Below are 22725 nucleotides of genomic sequence, written 5' to 3'. Positions count from 1 at the left end.
TTTTACACAGTCTTTTAAGGGAAAAAAAAGTTTTTTTTTACTTATTCTTTATTAATTACTTCAGAGAAATTAGTTTATTTTGAGTCGTTTCCAGAATTTACAGTTTGGATTAGCCTGTTGCCAGAGTATATTAGTGTCACCTCTCAGTACTCAGTATCCCTTGTCATGATACACTATTAAACAGTGTGTCACAGAGTGTCAGTTCCCAGGTGGAATTTAGAGAATCGTGGCCTTAATATTTGATTAATATGAGAGGTGTAGCAACTCAGAACAAGAAAAATAATTAAGACAGGACAAAGATAATACAGGGCAGGTCTTCCATAACCCTTTTTTAAATTTTGTTCTTCTGTAGTATTTGCATTCATGCTTTGGTGGCACAAAGAAATGTGGCTATAGAGAGAGATACATTCTCGCTCGTTGAAATTCTCTATAACAAAGTATCATCCAGCCAAACACCTGTGTTGACCTGCAAGGACTGCTGCTCCACACGGACCTGTTGATCCCTGATGGTAAAAATGCCCCAAAAGTGGTTGTTCTAGATGCTTTTCAAGGGTGTGTCTCTAGCAGCTAGAATGCATAGATGAGCTACATTGAGAACTCAGTACTGTTTTTATTTAAATTCTCTCCACTGCACAACCCAATTTTCAGAGAGAACAGAATTTATTTTGGTGAGCAATAGCTTAAGAACTAGAACTTGAAAAGCAATTGGTATTGTCAATGTACTCTAGGTTATTCTGTATTACACACAGTAGATCTCCACAAGATGAGAATTGTGTGACACAGGGCTCGTGCAATTAATAATTTAATTACATTCTGCAACGTTAATGATTAACCGTTCAATTATTGTCATTCATTGTCAATTATTGGAATTCATTTTATAACTGTTGAAAGAGATATGAAACTGAGAATATTCCTATTGCTGCCTCTGAGTCATCTTAACTGGAAATAAGAAAGTTTTTCATCATCAAGACAAGTCAGTAATTACTGTTGAAAATGCTACATTAGAGACCAGAAAAATTATAAAAAGACTAGTAAAACTGCTCACTTTCTTAAAATTCACTCAGTTCAAATAGATTCTCATAACCTGCTTTCACCTAAGCTAATTGTTTAAGAAAAGTTATTTAATCCCATTCTTTCTTTGTTTTACTACTAAACTACTAAAAGCACTTTTAAATGATGCCTAATAAATTTAGTTTTTACATTTAATAAGAAAAAATATATATTTTTGTTCTCATCCTAATGACTGGTTGACTTGGATTGCCACTGTCATGATTTCATTTTTTGTACCAGAGTAAGAAAAGTGTCTCTAATGTAGTACCTTATTTACTGTATCCATGTTAGAGAAAGGAAATGACAATTCTATATGTCTCAGATTCTTAAGGAAATCCTCAAGTTAAACATGCTGTAGAACTTGAAGCAGTGATCAGTTATAGTGTTATTTGGTATGATGCCAATGTGTGTAGAGTTGAATGCAAGTGAATTGATGGCACTGGCTGTGCACGATGCACCTCTTGCACCTAATTCAGAAAAGTGAAAAACTATTCTTGTTAATGCCACCTGATATGGAATATAGCCAGTTGTGTGTTTATCACTGGGAAGAATGAGAAAGTATGAGCTGACCCCTTCCGCCCCACCCACCTTTGATCCAAGTCTTTTGACATTTCACAGGACGTACAGCCCCAGACAGCAGGTTTTCATGCTGATTAGAGGAGCACCCTCATCAACAGCATCAAAAGCCAAAAGTGTCCTGGAAGTGGCAGGCATATCAGTGTCGTTGAGAACTGTGAAAGCACTGATCAAATAATTCCACCTCCCCTCAGACGCACTCAGGTGATCGTGTGTCGATATTTGGGGAATGTTGGTCACAGTCAGCTAGTGACATGACCCAGGCTTGAACCTGTAGTCGCGGAGCTCAGTTGTACATGGGCTAGTGCATTCAAAGTAATTTAAAATATGACTTCAGATACAGTATTACACAAATGTGAGCTATAGTATCATAGTATATGGTACTTTTTTAAATTTAGTCATTGTATCAATTACTCATCATCTAAAATTATGTATTTATCTACAGTTAATTACATTTAAAATATAAAAGTGCCAGATAAGTTATGTTTGCTTTAAATAATCCAAATTTAGACATTTGTCTTTTTATATAATGCAAAATAAGGCACGGCAGGAAAGTATGATTCAAAATTGGACATCCCATTATAATTCAACAAGTAGCTATTTGCATTTCAGCTATGGTAGTTTTCTACAAACGCTATGTTGTCAAATTATAATAATAATTTATATCTATGAGACACTCAGGCACCAGATGAGTTTGAGGATGTTTATTTAATATTTTCAGAGAGATTTGGCTTAATCCACCTGGCTGAAGGGCCGAACAATGAGGAGGCTGGGACTCTGTACAGTGAAGAGTGAACCAAGGGCATCTATAAAGGTGTAGATGGGGAGGGATACTTATGGCAAAATGCTGAAAGAGAAGTATTTGCATATGATAGATACTGTATATATACAGTATATAGTTTCAGGACATGATGTCAGAGATGATTAAAACTTACAGTGGAACAAATGGGATAAAAGACCTTGGTTGTCTTCATCCTTCTGGAACTTCTTGTGATTTTTAACTCCCCCCAGCCCAGTGAGCTCATAGAAAAGACATTTCATTGCCAGCAATAACTGCTGCACACTGTATTGTTGTGTATTTGATACATAAACTTTGATTGATTGATTGATTGATTGATTGATTGATTGATTGATAAAAACTACCATTTATTGAATCACTATATAAAGGAGGGAAACAATTGTATAATCTTTGGTTGATCCCATCCCCTGTCACTTAAATCTAAATCTGAAATCTGTCGCACACAGCACAGGAACACTGGGACATACTGTATTCATGATGTATTTCTTGCTTCTTACTGCATAAATAATCGCACAATTTACAGAGCACATATAGCTCATAGTCTCTGTAGCTAATCAACAGCAATGAATAGCAAAGAAGAAGTTTTCGCAGACTTTAATAATCACTCTTGCTAAGCATGTGAATTGCCCTCCTCCTTCCCAACCTCCTCCTGCTTTTTTGGCTTGTTTTAAAAGGGAGAGTGGCTGCACACTAGGGTTTCCTGCTTCTCGGATGAGCTAAGAATCAATTGTTTACTTGGCGGGCAGGGGAGCCACAAAGGACAAGGCCAGAGGCCACTTCTGCACTGCTGTAGAGTACATCTTGTTGAACAGATATCTTAACTGCAAGTTTAACTAGGTGAGATAAAGATTTCATGCACACTGGCGTTTACAAGAGCATGTCAGTAATTGAACGGAGTCTGTGGATTATAAAGATATACTTCACAGTGTGGAGAAGACTATTTTGTTTTTCAGCACAGTGCCCTTGTCCACCCACACACTTCTAACACTGCTCCACAAGTTTGTGGATGCCCTAGAAATAAAATGTTCCGAACCACTCCCACACCACCAATTCCACGCCATTGACAACACTGGAGCTCTGAACCTGGAGAGTTTCCTTCATGTGTTTGAGCAGAATTCAGATAGGGTGAGTCTGGGCTGTAGAGTGAGTGGAGTAACCCACCAGGGCCAAGATCCTCAATGCATTGGACTGTAGGGCTGTCATTTGGCACGATGACTGGAAACTGGGCTTCTGTGCAAAGAAGCTTGAGGTCATGCCCAAGATTCAGGAAAGTCTTACTGACGATGTTCAAACATGTTCAAGTAGGTAACTGTGTCATCATGCATACTCTCCAAAGGAACAAGTAAAGGTTAATTCCATACTGAAAAGAAAAGAGACACAATCTTTCTGCTGTGGAGTCTTCTTCAGTTGACACCTGACACCTGAAGAAGTCTCCACAGCTGGAATGTTGTGTCTCTTCTTTTTTCTTGTGCGAATATGCCACCCAGGCCAATGCAAACCACTAAAAATCAAGTGCAAAGGACTCTAAACTTAAATGAATCCAATCTAAGCCAGCAATGCACACAAAGTGTTTCATGGCTTTGACAACGGTGTTCTTCTGCAGCATTTCAGAGGGAAAGTTTTAGATCTTTCACCATAAGGTTAGACTTCTGCAGTTAACTGTGATAACCCTAGTTGCATAAACAACATGGAAGCCTAATAAGTCATTTAGCATGTGTAAGTAAAATAGTGCATTATGAAGAATTAGCATAAATTCGTTCTATTTTCAGTTTTGCCTTTTTACAGTATATCCATGAAAAGGAAAAGAAGCTTTTAGGTGTCTTTGCTAATGTATGCATAGCAGCTGGTAGGCAGGTGGATCTCTGGACATGAATGGATTTGCACTGCATGTGCCTCACCGCCTCTGCTGTGCTTCCAGCAGTGTGGATACGCTGAGGAAATATGAGAACCTGGGAAGAGAGCCAGGCGAAGGTTAGCAAGACCAGTATGATCTACAAAACATCTGGAATGTGACAACCGGCAGAACCCAGAAACTTTGTTGAATCTGGAAACAGCTGTGGAAAATGTACTTAGTGCAAACTGGCCAACAGTGAAAAGAGAAAACCAACCTACACATTCACTTCAGCTTTGAATTTTCTTTCGCTTTGGGGTGCTTGTGCTTCTTTCTTCTAATACAAAAAAGTTATTGACATTCTTTACTTTTGGTGTTTTATAGCCCAAAATTAGCATTGCTCAGGCATTCTTGAACCCTTTAATTCTGCAACGATGATCCAAAATCAGCCCAGAAACTCAAAAATATGTATACAGTACCTGTATATTATATAAATATATTTTTGAATATACATATATGTGTTGGAGTCATCATTATCACCACCAACATAAGACAACCCACCAACATCTGTCTTCAGCTACAGTATACTGTCTCAGTTCCATAGATCAGGTTCTATTTGCAAATAGGGATTGAGAGCAAATCATTTGTATGTCCACCACCAGCAGAGTTACACAACAGGTTAAAAAAACGGAAAATATTTATACAGCTCTTTGAAGGCACTAACATGCAATAAGCTAGGGCGCACTAGTCACATATGAGGAAGCATTTTAAAAGTTTCTGTGGTGGGAGCATCTGAAAGACAGCCCCCTAGGAGTGTCTGCAAAGATGAGATCACAGCAGCCACAGCCTACCATTTGGAAAGGGGGCAGCCATTACAAATGAAACTGATTGTGTGCTTGAAAATGGAGTTCAGCGATCTTTAAAATCATCAACCGCTTAGAGATATGCTCAAAGACAACCAGGAGGGCTGGAAAAACTAGGAACTATCAGTATTTGTATACGTCTTGGGGTCTAGGTGTCCTTGCAGGATTTCTACCAGCAGATGATAGAACATTTTGAACTGATAAACCTTTTGACCTTTAGGATACTTTAAATTCTTAGCTATCAGTCTTATTTGATTTTTGTCCTTGGGCACTAGGACTGCACTAATCCTGTTACCTATGTTCACATCTTATGCAGAGAAAAAACCTTTAGAAACAAAAACTAAGACATTTATTAATTTAAAACATATGTCAGAAACTATTTCTGAATGTTGAATTGTTACCCATGAGATATACGATAAACACTTGATTTCTCTACTATGTAATACTATTATGATAAGTTTAAAAAAACAAATAAGAGAAACTATATAACATTTGAATTTATATGGAATGGTTAGAGTAAGTTGCAATACACATTTAAAAAGTAGTTTATCACACATTTTGTTTAAATAAACAGAAATAAGAGAAATACGTTTTGCAGGTGGGTAGGTGCGTCAGTATGAGTAGGCTGCAAAGGAACAAGTAATAGGTTTATTTACTTCCATTCCAAGTATTTTGCTTGCTTTAGCTAAATTGGGAGAAGATACATTTCTTTAGGAGATAGAAAACTGATATCTAGAGAATATAACCAACCCAACAGTGCTGATGGTGGATGCTCGTGCCATCAATGCCTGCTTGGAAGAGAACACTGATTTTGTTTTCTCACTTATGTTTATATCTCATATGTAAACTTGGTGATTTAACTTCACAGTCTTTTATCTGTCTCCTGTGTGTTGTCCATGTTTGTGCCCCCTACAGTAAAGTAGGAATGATTTATGTCTAGGTTCAGTTTTGATGTTGTGATCCCCAAACACACATTTCAAGTGATAGGGCATTTGCTCCACAAAATCAGTCTTCTGTGCAAGATAACTCCCAAGGTTTGGGCAAAAGTTCTATTTTTAGATGCATATTGTGAATCCAAATCAATGGTGCTGAGTGAACCAGGTGGTTGTAGTGTGGGAATTGAGTTGTTGGAGATTAAGTAATTGTTTGTCCATTCCTTTAGCTGCATGCATGTGGGCACCTTAATTGTTATCAAATTCAGGAATTCTGTTAATAGAGTTGGGGCAATGATATGCCCATTCCTGACTTGTGACTGGACTGAAAAGGGCTCTGTAATGGATAAATTAATGGTTTTAGTTGTAGTAATGATGTGCTCATGTTCCCAGCATTTCATAAGGAGAAAAATGCCATTCCAACTCCTTCCAGTGACTGACATCTCTTCCAACTCTCAACTCTGGAATTAGCATCTCCAAGTAGAATAAATCAGTCCTGCTTTGTGGTACACCACGAAGAATTTGGTCAAGCTTGGCACAGAAATCTTCCTTGGATTTGTTATCTGAACCAAGAATGGTGACATCTGTGGAAATGATGTAGGCGTATTGCTGCCTTGTTAATCTGAGATGGAAAAGTTGTGAGACATGCATTGATTTCTGCAGGTGGATGATGATTTAATTCTTCACAGCCAATCTAACTTCATGAAACCCGTGTTCCTCTCCGAATATCCCATCCACAAGAAACTATAGCCACCTCCCTACTGCTTGAGCAGCCCAACTCCAGATCTTTGGCTTCGAGCCAGAGCTGCAGTGCAATGATGTTCTATACAGTAACTGACTGAACTGTCCACCAGGATTCTGGAGTCACGGGTCTCAAACTGTAATACCTGCCTTTGTGCTTTGGGCTTTTTAGGCCCATCAAGGTGATGGCTCTGGATGTGGATATCCAGTCAGGAGCGGTATGGTACAATAGATTGTGTTTAAGGTACCTTTTCTAGCCTCCAGCCGAAAGAGGTGAGGAAATCGTGCTGTTCAGTAGCAGTTACAGCTGCTAAGTATTGGAGGCTCCCATACCTCTGTTGGAGCTAAAGAAGCAGGGGCAGGATATAGGAATACATGCAATATTCTTTTCCAATGCCATCTTGGCCTTTCTGATATGTTTTTTTACCTATGCTTGCAATATATTATGCTCTTTTTCTTTCATTGGATCTTGTTAGCATGTTCGCATTAACATTAACACTTTAACATGAAGTTTCCCTATTTTCTGTGTTGATTTGTTGTATGATTTGTTATACTCATTCTGTTTGCTCTTCTAGCAGAATCTGTTTCATCTGTTGCCTTACATTCCCCACATTTTCAATAACTATCCTGTCCAACTCTGCTTCCCCTAACCTCTGTATCATCCCTTCAGTCTACTTTCCTAAAATTGTAAAACTCCTGATTTGTATTCACTGAGAAAGAATCATGTGTGTGGGTAGTTAATACTGATTTTAAATACCTACACTGTAAAAAACAAAGAACCTTCACTCTTAAGTTAACGCACCGCTTCTTTTCCAAGATGTCAAGATGTACAGTATGCTCAGGTCTGCATGACCAAATTAGTTCATCACCATCAGACAGGCTTTATAGAAGGGCGTTTTATTTCTGATGATGTTTTCCCCCCCTTCAATATTACATGTGGATGTTGACTCTCCATGTGCTGTTCTTCCTTGGATGCTGTCATTTGCTTTTTCAATTCAATTCAATTCAATCATCCAGGTGGGGCTGCACATTGGTGGTGGTGGAGGGGAGTCCCCATTACCTGTAAAGCGCTTTGAGTGGAGTTTCCAGAAAAGTAAATAAAAGTTAATAAATAATTATTCATTATTAATTCAATTCAATTTATTTTTATATAGTGCCTTTCACAACATGTTGCCCCAAGGCACTTAACAAAGCTGTGTGACAATACATGACATTACAATACAGAAAGAAAAAGCCAGAAGACAATGGAGGAGAGGAACCAAAAACTCCTCTGTAAGGAGAAAAAAAACTCTAGGGGTCCATGGTCAACTGGCTGCCCAACCCCTCTGGGCATGCTAACATTATACAGCTCTAAAAAAAGTACTAAAAGTGGAGTATTAGGTCTTCCGTCATGTCCTTCTGTGTGCCAGTACTCCATGCAGATCTCTGTAGACCAGCAAATCCTCCTGAACGATATAGGACCCTCCTTATCTCAGCTGTTTTCAGTGAAACCACAGTATGGTACCTAAAGTCATGCATTAAAACACTCCACATGTCCAATCCACAACTATAAAAAACTAAATTTTTCCAAAGCCAGCAAACATAAAGGTAATGCATGCTTAAATGTTAACTAACTTTGCTTTGTTATTTATGATTAGGTCGGAAATGCAGGAATAAAAACCAATGTGTGCTTTGAAAGCCTATAACTCTCAAGATTTCTTTTTCCTCACAACCCCCTTCAATGACCTCAGGCTAGCTTTGTGAGGGATGTCTGGATATTTCAGTCGTGACTAATATTTTTCTGGCACATGGTACAGAAAAGGGGCCAACGGAAACACACAAAAAGAGAATAGCTGGGAGACAGCTTTTAGGCAGCTCTCTTTTTAAGAACAGACTGTGGGCAGATCGGTGGTAGTAACAATTTTTTTTTATTTTCACACCCACTAGGGTCACCATTACGTATTTTAAGGGTGTCAGCAAACCAGAAATATTTGGCACTTTTAAAATATTAGGTATTAGAGAGCTGAGGTATTAATTTTAGATGTTCATTGAATTCACTGAAACGCAATATTATAAACCTAAAAAAAAGCTAAAGTAATAGGCAATGCTTGTACATGTGCATTTTTCTTATGACCCAGCCTAATTAAGGCAGAAGAGCATCACAAAGCTAAAACACATATTTGTATTTTTTACACAGTATAAAAAAACATACTTCTAAGCCCTGTTTATACTAGATATAAATATTATGTGTAGATATTTTTTCTTCTGCATTATAGCTTCAGTCTTGAGTTGCCTTTAATCCATATTTGCAGTAAATGCATTGTACCCATTACTGCACCATTTTCAATTCTCTTTGGCCAGGCAGTTAAGAAATTAAACACAAACCCTGTCCCTTGCAAAGCACACATTAAAAACAATAAAAGTTCTTTATACTATTTTATTTGTAGAGGAGATTCCACTGCTTGACCAGAACCAGCTCTCCATGAAGAAAACATTCAAAACTGAAAAGTGGTTAATCTTTTACAAGCTTGAAATAGGTCCTAGTCCATCTTGTCACCCTATAATTGTTCTGTATTTCAGTTGATAACATTTAGTTTTTACTATTTATCATCATCATATACATACCAAAATTAGAAAATTAGTTATTTAAAAACTGATTTAGTACATTGTTAAAAAGGCTTAATCTTAAATTTATAATTTAATCTGTTTTGACTCCACTTGACATGATAACCAACAACCTTTTTTTTCACTTACATCCTCTCTTTAATTTGAAATGGGTGATTATCGATCACCTAATTTTGCTTCTGGGACACCTGTACAAGCATGAGAGGAGAAAGGACTGGGAATGCTCTCCGCTGATGCACCCACTGAGGAGCTGCTCGTAGCACCACTGTGCCCTGCAGGAATGTTGGCACCATCTGGGAGAGCATCACTCTCTGACAGTGCTACAAGCTCACAGATACAAATGACTGACACCACCCCTCCTAACTCTTCCACAACCTCAAAACTAAATATATCAATACAACACGAGCACAGAAATACAGCAATTAACTATATACCCTAACAAAGGAAGAGAGGAAACACAACGTTTCGGCTGTGCCTTCTTCGAGTGTGAGAAAGACAGGGGAGACAGCTGATTATATAGATTATATAGCTCAGGAGAACAGAAGGCAGGAGCAGGGGAGAGGCAGAGTGGCCACTCAGGTGGTGCGAAGCGGAGAGAGGTGAGGAGAGGTGTGAAGTCAAAACCTACAAAAGAATAGAGAGGATTAGAAGAAAACAAGTCTGTCGTTAAGAGAAGGGGGAAGGTGTGAACCAAGTTTCAGGATACTTTTGGTTCCGGATGTCTTTCTGCTATAGGAGTTAAGAAATCCACCTTTGAGAATGCAGACATTCAGATGAGTGTGATCATGGCCATCTGAGGTGAAATGAGAAACTATGGGTTTGGAGAAATCTTTAATCTTCACAGCATAACATGTTCTTTGAATGGTCTCAGAGTCTCCTTCTTGTTTCTCCAATGTAGCATTTACTGCACGAGATACAGTAAATAAGGTTGCTGGAGGTACAGGATGTCATCTGAGAGATCTGAATTATCCTGAGGGGCCTTGAATGAGTGTGGTGGTGGATGTGTACTTGCAGGTGATACAGCGAGCTCTGTTGCAGGGGAAAGTGCCTGGTGTGGATGGTTGTTGAGGGTGGTCAAGGGAGCTGTGAACCAGCAACCTTCTAGCCACAGATCATTAGCCACAGTCACCACTCCACTGAGCCACAACATGGATGCCTCTAGACAGGGGGCTTCCGACCAAGAGAGGCGCCTGCATTTGCATACAGCAGTTAGTAACAGTTAGAAGAAATGTACAGACACTTGGGACTTCCCACAACATGGATGAAGGAGGGTTATATCACCAAAACATCTTTGCAATCAAAGTGGTCAGTGAAGCAAAGAAACACTACCTGGTTACCTAAGGACTAGGTCAAAGCTCTACTGAGCCACTTAAGACACACTGTGTGACACATCCAATCTTGCTTTTCTTAGGCCAACCAACATATTTACTAAAATGCATCCCCATACTATAGCAGAACATAGGCAGGGGCCCATCAGAGCCAGAAACATCATACTCCAAGGTCACTGAGACCTCAGTACAACACCAGTGACACTATGAAACCATGATGTCTGCCCTTGCTTAGCCAAGCGTTCAATGTTCAGGCAGTAAGCCTTCTGTTTAAATACACATGAAATGTACATATGAATTACAAATGCAGAAGGCCTTTTCAGTATTATGGGTTACCACTGAAAAAAATACCAGAATATATTGACATGCATGATATAAATTCTGGCAAGGATACCGTATAAGAAAATAAAAATTCAAAAAATGACAGGATATTTAATTTAAGTCCCGCCAAACCTGATAACCTGATAACCACATATCAATCACTTTAGTTTGTTTTCATAATCCATTTTTATATTGTAGATCTGGTTAATAAACAATTGAACATTGTCAGTCTTTCACACTGCATATCAGCAGCTGACCTATGGTAACTGAACTGTCACAGTTCACGCTGACAACACTGCAAACAGACAGGTGCTTGGCAAATTGTAGTGCAGTATTGTAAAATTGTAAATTGTTGTGTTGGGCTGCAAGGTTGGATTTTCCTGACCGATGTCTAATCCATGCAAACCCAGTAGAGTTTTACAAGTTTCTCTCTGCTTCTTCAGGATCCCAATTCAAAATCAGCTATAATCCTCAATCCACAATGAATCTAGGCTCTGGTTAGTAGTCTCTGGCCCGAGATCTATCTCTGATCTAAGCGTAGACCTATACGTACTGTATTTAGACATTTGGGAGTGCCTCAAGAAGAAATATTTATTAATTGTTTAACAAGTGAAGGCCTGTAGTTATTAATTGTGGAGCAATCAGAAGATTGTTTAAGGTTACTGTACATATACTATACATTATATTATTATGTGACCTAATATCTCAGTGTAATCTTAATCCCCACATAAAGAAAGGGAAAATCAGAATTTATTTTGGTTCTGTTTTTCCACAACATGGAATCACAAAAGCTGTGGACTAAACCTGCATGGCCGGGTTCTGAAATCCATACCAGATGTTGAGTGGTATTCCTAACCCATCTGGGGAAAACATATATCTGCTTCTAAGTGACATTTATGACCCGGATCAAAGCTTTCATGAGCTGAAGAAGAAACTGGCATTAAGAAGTTTAAAGGGTGTATTTACAAGATAGCATTGTGATATAGGAAAATAAGTATAACTATAGGGTATTACTAAGGAACATAAAGACTGTCATCTTTTTTCCTAAGTAAGACTTACGTAAGCCTGACATGAACAAAACAAAAAACAATTCATTGGGAGGAAAATGATAAGTTATTTGCCTGTCTTACATTTATGCAAAATTGAGACATTCTAAATTGCTATAGGGTTCTTCACCAATGTTGAACAGCACTGATAGCTCTACATCAAAAGACAGAATGGGCACAAATAATTGCCTATTTTCACAGCATTTATGAAATGAATAATGGTTTATTATTTAGGTTTATGCACTCAGCAGAATAATCATCTTCTGACCTGATGTGGTCAGATTTCAAAAGCTAAACAGGGCTGGGCCTCGTCAGTACTGGAATCAGAGACCTTCGAGGAAAAACTAGCCAGCTGCAGTAGGTGGTATGTAAGGGCATTACATGGCTCATCTAACTTTATTGGTCCTTAATTGATCCCGCTACCGAGAATCTCATCCAACCATTATGTGAAAGTTTGCCAGGTGATCAGCTTCAACGACATGGCTTGTCCCATATTCCCACAAAAACTTTGTGTAAAGAAGTGTCTCCCGTTCTGAGGTTTAAATGTACAATGGTGGACCAGTTTGTGGCACTCATCCCTCTGGATGAGAATTTCCAAGACAAATACCCTAGTACAGTAGTTGTGTCAGAGAACCACCTTCTTTCATACAAGGTGCGAAACCGAGGCCATCAGTACTCTGGTGTTAACAATGCCATGGCACTGTCTGTAAGGGAATGGGTATTAAACATTTCTGACTTGGCTAAACTCCGTACTGGGCTTCTACAACCTGGCTTCTTTAAAATTCCCCCTTAATTCAACTGCTGGAGCGATGCCTCGCATCTTGGCCTGATCTGCTGTGCAGGGGGACTGCTCCAAGTCAGCCAGGTGAGCTCTGTTCTACAGTGCTGGATCAAATGATTCCCCACCTATGCCTAAATCAGTCCGGGGATAAAAGGAAAAAAAACACACACAATTATTTGCTATTCTGCAGTTTCTTACAAATGCACTTGCAATCAAAACGCAAATGATTTTTCAGCTTTGTGAATTTAACAATGTGAATAAAATTCGACTGTTTTTTTAGATCAAAAGGTTTGGTAAACGTTTTTACAGTAGTTCTTTTCCACGTAAGGTCTTATTAACGCGTTTTTTTTTTTCTAGAGCAGAGTAATGGTTACAGAAAACTAAAATACTGCACTGACCATGTGCAATCCACTTTGTGGTTGATCCCTATAAAACACTGATCTGCAGATGGTTCATTTTCTTTCGCTGCTTTAGAACAAATCCTACCATCAGCAACGTGTCTTTTCACGTCTTTTAGCATGAATGGATTTGCCTTGAAAAAAAAATGAAATAAGATCTGCCTCAGACCAGCCTTTTGTCTTCTGCACTCTGAACAGCAGAAGAATTTTCTACTTTTGTCTTTTCGTTTTAACCGTAAAGTTTTTTTTTTTGTAGCGTTTTCTTTATTGAAAATGGTATAAATCCTAGCTGCGATAATGCAATGCGTATACTTTTACTTAGAAAACCGAATCTGGTTTTCAAAGTTTTTAACATTTAATTTTGATACAAAATAGCACATAAACTGTTGTTAAAATAGGAAGACATCAGAGCGTTTTTGTTTTGTTTTATAAAATCAGCTGTATGCTGATTATAAAAATCGACGAAATTTCTAATGGAAGGTTATTATAATGCGTTCTCGCGCTTTATTCTGGATTTTTTATAATAGGCCTTTGCGTATAGCTCTAATTATCGGGAAAATAAAATTGTATATGATACAGTATGTACTGTAGTTAGGAGTAGGAATTCTAATAAAACTATATCTGTGTCATTAATAACAACATATTTTATGAAGCCTAAAATTAAGGTTTTGCACCTTTAGTATAATTCTGGGCTTTGTTTATCGCGTTGTAAGGAAACAATTGTCGCGTTGTCAGGCTTTACCTGAAACATTTTTTTTGTAAATAATTTATTTACATTAAAATAACCAATTTTGCGAAAGACGCTTCCCTTTTGTTACCAAGCTATCCCAATCACAAATATTTTGTCAATTACAATATCTGACCTGCAGCACGTTTGAGATTCGTGCATATTACGAAGTTTGCAATATTTTCATACAGTATGGTCTGAAGAGCTGCCCAAACGATCTGTTAGGGGAAAACATCTCGCAAGAAAACCTAGCCTGATATTGCTTTCAATAAACTCTTAAAAACATACAGATATTTTCAGGAAAAGCTAATTGCGGATCGATCCTGGTCGTTGAAAAAACAATGGCTAAAAACACAAAACAGTTGCATAATTACATAACACATAAAACTTTGTGCTTTAAAAACAACAGCCCTTTCAAAAATAAAAAACGAAATTGCTCTTTTATTTCATGGTGTCAAGTCTTTCAAATCCGGTTTTTCTTTTTTTGTTTTGTTTTATTTTGGTTCTGAATAACCGACGTTCAAAGTTCGGTCCCCGAAAAAGCGCGCCTCGAAGGAGGAGTTGGTCTAAGGTGATGCTTTAGGTACGGAGGTACAGTACTGTATCTACTAGCGGCTGGACAGCTCCTGCCCTCCGAGATGTCAGAAGCCCAAATGTGCCACATCCCAGTTTGACGAGACTACAGCATCAGGAAAAAAAAAGTCAGTTTTTTCCTTTTTAAAGCCTCAGACTGTCCACGTCCTCAAAAGAATGGATCTAATTAAAACCCTGCGTTCGTCATCATCGCCACAGCATTGCCAATATGAACTGGGAAGGCTGGAGATAAGGACCACATGACTCAGTGGATGTGTTCAGGGATGGGAGTAAGTTTAGGATTGCTGCGCTCCGATTGGTCTGGAGGCTGATTTTTGACACGCGGACAAAGGAACCTCCTGCCATATAAATAGGGCTGATTAGACTTTATTATTTTAGCATCACGGCAGCAGGTTTCTGCTAAGTTTGGAGTTACTCTTGTCATCACAACTGTATGCCTGCTCGTTGTAGTTAAAACCCGGGGGTCTGCAGCACAAGGAGTCTGCATGTCTAATCAATAGACATGCTCAGCTTTGTGGATACTCGGATTGTGTTGCTGCTTGCAGTAACTTCTTACCTAGCATCATGCCAATGTAAGTTTTCAATGTACTTTCTTGTTACCGAGGATTTCAGCCAATTTCTGTTATAAAGAGAATCCATACGGAGCTTACTGCGCATAAGATAATGTTGATTGCCGCGGACATGAAATAAAAGATGTACAGTACATGGACAGAGTGCTGTGATTTAAAGTGAATTATCCTATGGCCATCTCGTAGAAGAGACGGATTCGCTTGCTTTTGAGGCGGTCGGTGGCTTCTTCTTTTGCTCTCAGGATACAGTTGATCAGACCCTCTAATAATTTGGCATGTCTGCTCATTCCTAGACGAGGAATGAACGCAATGAAGTAAAAAGTAGGCTACAGTACATCTTTTGCCGCGATCTTACATTAATATTGTGGCAGACAAAAATAACGCTTCTAAAAATCAGAATAGTGTATCAAAAGAGAAAAGAATTGCCTTTGAAGTTCAGGATTGTTTCAGAAACTTTTGTTTGTAGTGAAGAAAGTTTTGGGCGTTGTACTGATGGTTTTCTTCAAGGCTTTTGAAGTTCTGGGTGTTCTTACAAACAGGTTGAAATCTGCCCCCTGGTGGCGTAAAACAGACCTCTTTCGGACTTCAACCTTGGCGGCAGGCCAAATTAAATTTAATTACAGGAAGCAATCTGCAGTAGATTAGATGTATAATTTGCATGTATGCTTTTTTACACCATTTATCGTGTTTTAAAGTATGAGAAACTAGCTGAATCCATATTATGACCGTAATTTGAGCTAAAATACGTGAAGTAAATCCCACTTACGGATCACATTGTATTCAAAAACTAAAAAGTACATAATTTAGGCTAAGCATAAATCTATTTCTCATTCTTTCCCTTTTTTATTTTTCCCTTTTTTTGTGAAATTGAGTGGTAACCTAACCCAAGAAGTAGCTGCATTCCTTACTGTGTTCAGACGCCATCTGGTGGGCCTGGTGCAGAAAGGGAGTTTGTCCGATTTAAAGTTTAATTTCTATTTAAATGTTTTGCCTGCAGTGTAAATGTCTACAACGCTGCTTGGATGATCAATTAAATTACTTTTTAGTTATACATTTATGGATTATAATTTGATTCTGTATCAGATCTAAGTTATTGTCATCTGAGACCCAATGAAACATTTGAACATCACGAAAAAAAAAAGAAGTTAATTTAGGATCCAGAAAAACGGAGGAGCAGATATAGTGGAAGACAGCGATGGGATTGTAAATATTTCTTAAACGTGTTGCGGTGGCATTTCTAATTAAAGGTGGCAGTCCTTTGACACACTAGAGTTTTGGAATGCGTTGGAAAGCAAAAAAATAAATATCAAACATTCAAGGATTCATTTTCTAGGTTTCTGTAGTCTCGCGTTGAAATTAAATATTTATGTTTCTTTTTTGATTTCCCTTCTTCTATTAAAATATTTTAGACGCTTCAGTACAATAGCCATTGGTTATCTTTAATTGATTAATTACCGGTTCCTGCACAGTGGCAGTTTACGTGAGAGAAAGCTATGTAGGTATTTGTCTTGGTAGTTTAAATAGTAACTTACAAATCTATATATAAATGACTAGTATTTCACTTAATAAGTACTTGTAAACCCAGATATGCTGATTACAGGATGTGGCGTCTCCTACTGCGGGACATCTATAATTTGTGCTGTCGTGTATTGGACATCAGAGAAAGTGAACTCGATTAATCGCCATCTAGCGGTAGGGAGCTTGGAAAAAAAACTTTAAAAAACGAAATTTCCTGTTGAAGTAAACTAAGATTTGGGCAGTTAGGACGAAAGATACAAAATTGAATATAATCGTATAAAAATTTATATAATTATTGCTATTGGGAATATTCGATACTCATCTATGCAAGTTAAAATAAATTGAGCAATCTTACACAATGCCGACAAATATCTTAATAAAAGTGGTGTCTTGCAATAATAATAATAGTTGCAGTATACACAAAATTAAAGATAAAGATAAATATTTGATGTGTTTTTTTGTGGTTACAATTATTGGCATTTGTATTCAAAACACTTGGATGTTTCCTCTTCTGTAAGACACATTTAAGATATAGGTGTCAAAGTGTTTGACTTAAGGGCCTAAAGACTTTATATTAAAAATATATATATATATTATTTCTATCTGTTCTGGACCTAAGACTGTTTTAACAGAAAACTAAGGAAAGGGTACTAGCAGATATATTGGAGGCTACTAATGCAGATAGTTTTAATCCCAATTTTAATCATTCTCATATTTTATTGAAAATGCATTTTTGCCCCTCTTTTAGAAGAAACAGTGTTCTTTATTGTTCATGATTTTACTTGAGACACATTCTGCAGCCTTATGTTTTAATAAATGCTGTACTTTGATGTAGAGTGATTTCATATTTAGTATATTGATGATAAAACTGTATTTTTAACAAACCTCAGTCATCTTTTTTTTAGAAATTTAAGCTTTGGAGTGTTCACATCTCACATTGTAACCATTTCTCTCTCTTTTTCTTTCCCATCTCGTATTGAATGCTGCAGACCAAACGGTTAGTACATACTATTTGTTATAGACAGTATTTTTATATTTAAACTATATTTGTCTTTAGAGATACTTTACCTTTTAGTTACAGTTACATCTGTCCTCTCTTATCAGTCCTCGGTGGTAGTGGTTGAAATGGCCCTTCAGGCAAATTAACTAATTTCCATATTGGCTTTAATATTTCTCATTCAAATAATGACATCAGCCTAGATCAGAGCCCGTTCTCTGTGCTGACGTCTATTGGTCAGCGAAAATGTCTGTAAAATAGTGAAGACTACCCTCGGCCCAGTCCCCTAAAGGGGCTGGACATTCTGAATTTAAGGACTTAAAAAACAGATGAAAACATTGAAAATTAAAAGGAAAGTGCAACTGGTAGACGGATTTTGCTTTACCATAAACCATTTGCCGAGGACTATGGATATACTGAGGTCAGACTTCTTTTAACCAGTTGTGATCCTGAGACTCAATAAATAATAATACATTTCTGTTGCATGGTTACTTTAATGGCAATGTGCATAAGATATTAACCGATAATAGTTAAAAAAAACTCAAAGAAAAAAGGAAATTAGTGTTTACAGCATGTCATATTTCTGTCTTTTCTGTTTTCTGCACGTGCTTTTAAAATTAGTTCTGAATACTGATATACATCTCTTCTCTGCAGCATTTGTGCCATTTTAACTACAGTTACTTAGTGTAGTAAATCTTTAGTGTGGATGATACTGGGGGGTATAATATCCTTCTCAGTATTGTTAAAGTAATTTATAATGATGGATTATAATGAGTAATCCATGTCAATTCCAACTATATACACTGTGCTGCAGCTTATTGATAAATACAATGTATGAAAATAAGTGCTATATTATTAATAATTAACTCAAACTGTTTTTTTTTTCCAACAGGGACCAAAGGTAAGCACTGTACTATTTCAAATAAAATATTAAATAATGTATCATGTTTTGAATTCACATGTGATGTGTAGCACCACAAAGCACTGTTAAGAACAGGCCTTGTGGATAAGAAACGTAATATGCATGATTGATTGCATACCTACCAGGAAAACGCAAAGGCCTTTATATACATCTTACACTGACTGCGGAAAGATGATAGATTTGCACATAATGAAACTAAATCACTAATATTATCTGATTAAATCAATGGTCAAGTCTAATCTCAGTGACTGAACATTGGATTCAGTCTGAATTATGCACCCCTAGTTTTAAAAAACAAGAATACAAATGCATATGAGTATCTTAGAAGGTTTGCTAGATTTGAATTTAAAAAAGTATACCTGCACTTTGTTCTTCTTTGTCTTTAAAATTTGTATTGTTTCCTCCATAGGGTCCTCAGGGAGACAAAGGGCCCTCAGGTGACAGGGTAAGGAGAAACAATTCTGATTTTATCTCAGAGATCCTGCAGCTGCAGATTTTTACCTTTGGGCGTTACGTGTTTAGACTTGCACCTGCTGTGGCGAATTTGTACGGCTGTAATGGAAATAGCTGTCCAATTTTCATACTTGCTGGAAGCTTGCTCTGAATAAACACGACACAAAGTAGCAGTATCTGCCTCTATTGTTGGAGCTTTCCAAACTCCACACTGAATCTAAGGGTGAAGCAGATTCTATTTGGTGTATACTGTAGTATAGTAATGATGGCCTGTTGTGTCGTTATTGATTGTAATATTCTCACTGTTATGATTTATGCAAGGTGATTTACTGTAGTCATGTATTATAGTGTTCTTACAGAAGTGATTGTAGTATATTCATTGTAGTGATTAACTAGTGACTGACTGTAGTGTACTCACTATAGTGATTGACTGTACGGAATGACAGTAGTGCACTCACTGTTGTGATTGACTGTAGTGCACTCACTGTTGTGATTGACTGTTGTGATTGACTGTAGCGCACTCACTGTTGTGATTGACTGTAGTGCACTCACTGTTGTGATTGACTGTGGTGAATGACAGTAGTGCACTCACTGTTGTGATTGACTGTAGTGTAATCACTGTTGTGATTGACTGTAGTGAATGATAGTAGTGCACTCACTGTTGTGACTGTAGTGTATTTACAGTAGTGATTGGCTAAAGTGTACTCCCTGTTGTGATTGACAGTAGTGCACTCACTGTTGTGACTGTAGTGGTTGACTGTAGTGTTCTCACAGTAGTGACTGGCTATAGTGTACTCACTGTAGTTATTGACTGTAGTGTAATCCCTGTTGTGATTGACTGTAGTGATTGACTGTAGTGTACTCCTTGTTGTGATTGACTGTAGTGAATGACAGTAGTGCACTCACTGTTGTGATCATAGTGATTGACTGTAGTGTACTTACAGTAGTGATTGACTATAATGTACTCACTGTAGTGATTGACTGTAGTGATTGACTGTAGTATACTCCCTGTTGTGATTGACTGTAGTGTACACACTGTGGTGACTGACTACAAAGTACACACAGTAGTGAAAATTTAAAAACCTGCACAGTGCCTTGGATGAATCGATACACCACCTCCTCATTTAAGAACAGTATAACTGTGTCAAAACAGATGGGAAATCTTTTTGCTCACCTCTTGCTTTTTCTCTTTTTGGGTTTCCTTATAGAAATGTGTTTGGCCCTACTGCTATTGTTATTTGTGGTTATAGTTCCTGTGGTCACAGTGATAGCTGTACATTTTTAAAATATAGAATTAGTGTACACTGTTCAATTCAGCCGTGCCTTTCTCATCCTTTCAGACCTGTTTTTCAACTGATTATATTATGTGGAATTAAAAATATTATTAACCCTTGCCTTTAATTAAGACTGGCCAACAAACTTCCATTCTTATTCAAATCTACCCCCCATATGTTGCTATTGTCTTATACCAAAAACATTCTTGAAATTTTGCATGTACTCAAGCCTCTTGTCCTTTCTTCATTATTTCAGTTATTTCTGAATATATAGTTTTAACACTGGTGAGCCCGATGCTGTTCAGTAAGGTTATGACGCATGTCGATTCCAGCCATGTTAGCAGTCATGTCGCCATGCTGTCACTGTGTTGGCTCCGCCTGTGTTTCTCACAAGGATCTGTTCTCTGCTCCACTGGCAGGGTCTTCCTGGTGTCCCTGGTAGAGATGGCAAGCCCGGTCTTCCTGGTCCCCCTGGCCCCCCTGGCCCACCTGGCCTCGGAGGAGTAAGTTCACAATTTCTTGCTTTTCCACAACAAGAAGCCCAGGCCCTACAGACTCCCTCCTCTGGGGATCTTGAAGTACAGTGTGCCCATCATGTCCGTCAGTAGGCTGTGCCACCTCCTGTGACGTTCTGCCCTTACAGTGACCCCACATGGCCAAAGAGGGTATTGGGAAATACCTGTTCAGGTTCCCCTGCAATGCCGTAGCCTGTGGTTAAACTCCTAGTCATATCTATTGAATACAATAACAGAAAAGTGATGACGTAAGCTGCTGAAAGCCTAACTACAGTATTGTAGAATCAGTTTATCATAGCATAGGCTACATTGCTTGTGTTGATGCAGCCTATCTTGTTAGTTGTCTAAACATGTACAGTGGTTTCTATATTTATTGGAACACCAGAGGTAAGAATGCATTTATGCTTAATGTAAAATACACAGTACCTTTAAGAACTCAGAAAATGAATGTACTAATGCAGTAGGGTGTGACCAATAGTGATTCAAAACATGCTTAGTGACATTGGTTGTCTCCAAGAGATATAAAGTGAGCATTGTTTCAGCCATATCCCCAGTGCATTTGGGGTTTTGAGTGTTTATGAAAGTTATAAAAGCTAGACTCCTCGTTTTAATCTTATGAGTTTATTTGGTTTGTTTCACTTTTCAAGGCTCATTAAGTTGTATTTTTTAGATCATTTGATGAAATGGCCTTATGTAGTCACTTCGCTTACATCTGTATTTAAACAATGAAATGCAAAAAACAGCTGTAAAAGATTTAAGTCTTCTCATTCAAGACAATTTTCCTGCATTCTCACACACCAAATACAGTATGGTGTAATTCTAAATTTCTAAAATGATCTCATGTGCTGTGTTAAGAATTTGTGCGGGCCTGGTTTCAATTTTTCTTAAAGAGTTTACAGACTTCTTTTGAGAATGTGGAATATAAATGAGAATAATTACTTCTGAAAGCAAACCTGCAGTTTTACAGTCTTGTTGCTCCATCAGGGAGCTTAAAAGATCATTATTTCTGAGTAGTTTTAAATTGACATCATGCGTCTCTGTCATCCTCATTCACAACTAAGAACTAGCAAATCCAAATGCTGTTCTAAAATAACAGCAGTTGTGGCTGTTACTATACATCATTCTTTCCTAATATTCTTTAAAAAGTAATAAATCCTAAAAACTATTTTATAAATATCCTGTTATTTTTAATATAATTATGAAATAAGTAGTAATAATTATAAATAAAATTAGTGAGTAATAAAAAGTAGTTATTGTTGGTAGGCAAATTCCATAAAACAATATTTGCCCTTATCATTATTTTTTTATTGAGCTATTTTTATTATTTTAACCATTAGTCCAGATGAGCTTGTCTTTGAAGCTCAACCTAACCCTAATCAATATTTTAATTTTCAGAGCCACATAAAATGCCCATCCATGCTTCCAAATGAAGCATTTTCAGTACTGTAGCCTAATATTCATGTACAGCAATTTCAGTAATGGGCTGGAATGCCAATAGGTGCACATGTATGCTATAGGTCTTGAGAACAATATTCTTTTGTTATTTAGTTTTTAACGAGACATTAGGAAAACCTTTTATCTCTTGCTGATATATTTTACTGTTTACTGATTTACATGGTAGCCTGTATACATATGCAAACATATAAGTAGTTAAAGGCATGTTATTGATAGCTTACATAACATAAGAAACTGGTATTGCAATATCTGAGCAACACCTTGCAAATGTGTTTACGTTGCCCTGTTTTTCTTTAACAGAACTTTGCTGCTCAGTATGACCAAACAAAATCCGCAGACCCAGGCCCAGGACCCATGGTAAGAGTACATTCTGATCAAACTGCATTTCCCTGGTCAGACAAACACTGTACAGTATATACAGTACTATACTG

General features: G+C 37.6%; 1 protein-coding gene across 1 annotated transcript in view; it reads left to right on the top strand.

Moving 5' to 3' along the window:
• The first annotated feature begins 14956 nt into the window (after positions 1 to 14956).
• col1a2 (collagen, type I, alpha 2) overlaps positions 14957 to 22725 on the top strand; it is a 40887-nt gene continuing 33118 nt past the window's right edge. The window contains exons 1-5 of the mRNA XM_088600532.1: positions 14957 to 15163; positions 16851 to 16852; positions 19007 to 19042; positions 20744 to 20827; positions 22595 to 22651. Of these exons, the coding sequence (XP_088456658.1) occupies positions 15094 to 15163; positions 16851 to 16852; positions 19007 to 19042; positions 20744 to 20827; positions 22595 to 22651 (249 nt within the window). The 5' untranslated portion in view covers positions 14957 to 15093. The remainder of the gene's footprint in view (positions 15164 to 16850; positions 16853 to 19006; positions 19043 to 20743; positions 20828 to 22594; positions 22652 to 22725) is intronic.

This window comes from Lepisosteus platostomus, chromosome 12, assembly GCF_059453375.1.
Source record: "Lepisosteus platostomus isolate fLepPlt1 chromosome 12, fLepPlt1.hap1, whole genome shotgun sequence".
NCBI lineage: Eukaryota > Metazoa > Chordata > Actinopteri > Semionotiformes > Lepisosteidae > Lepisosteus > Lepisosteus platostomus.
Note: the sequence above shows the minus strand (reverse complement) of the source record. Positions and strands in the feature narration are given on the sequence as shown.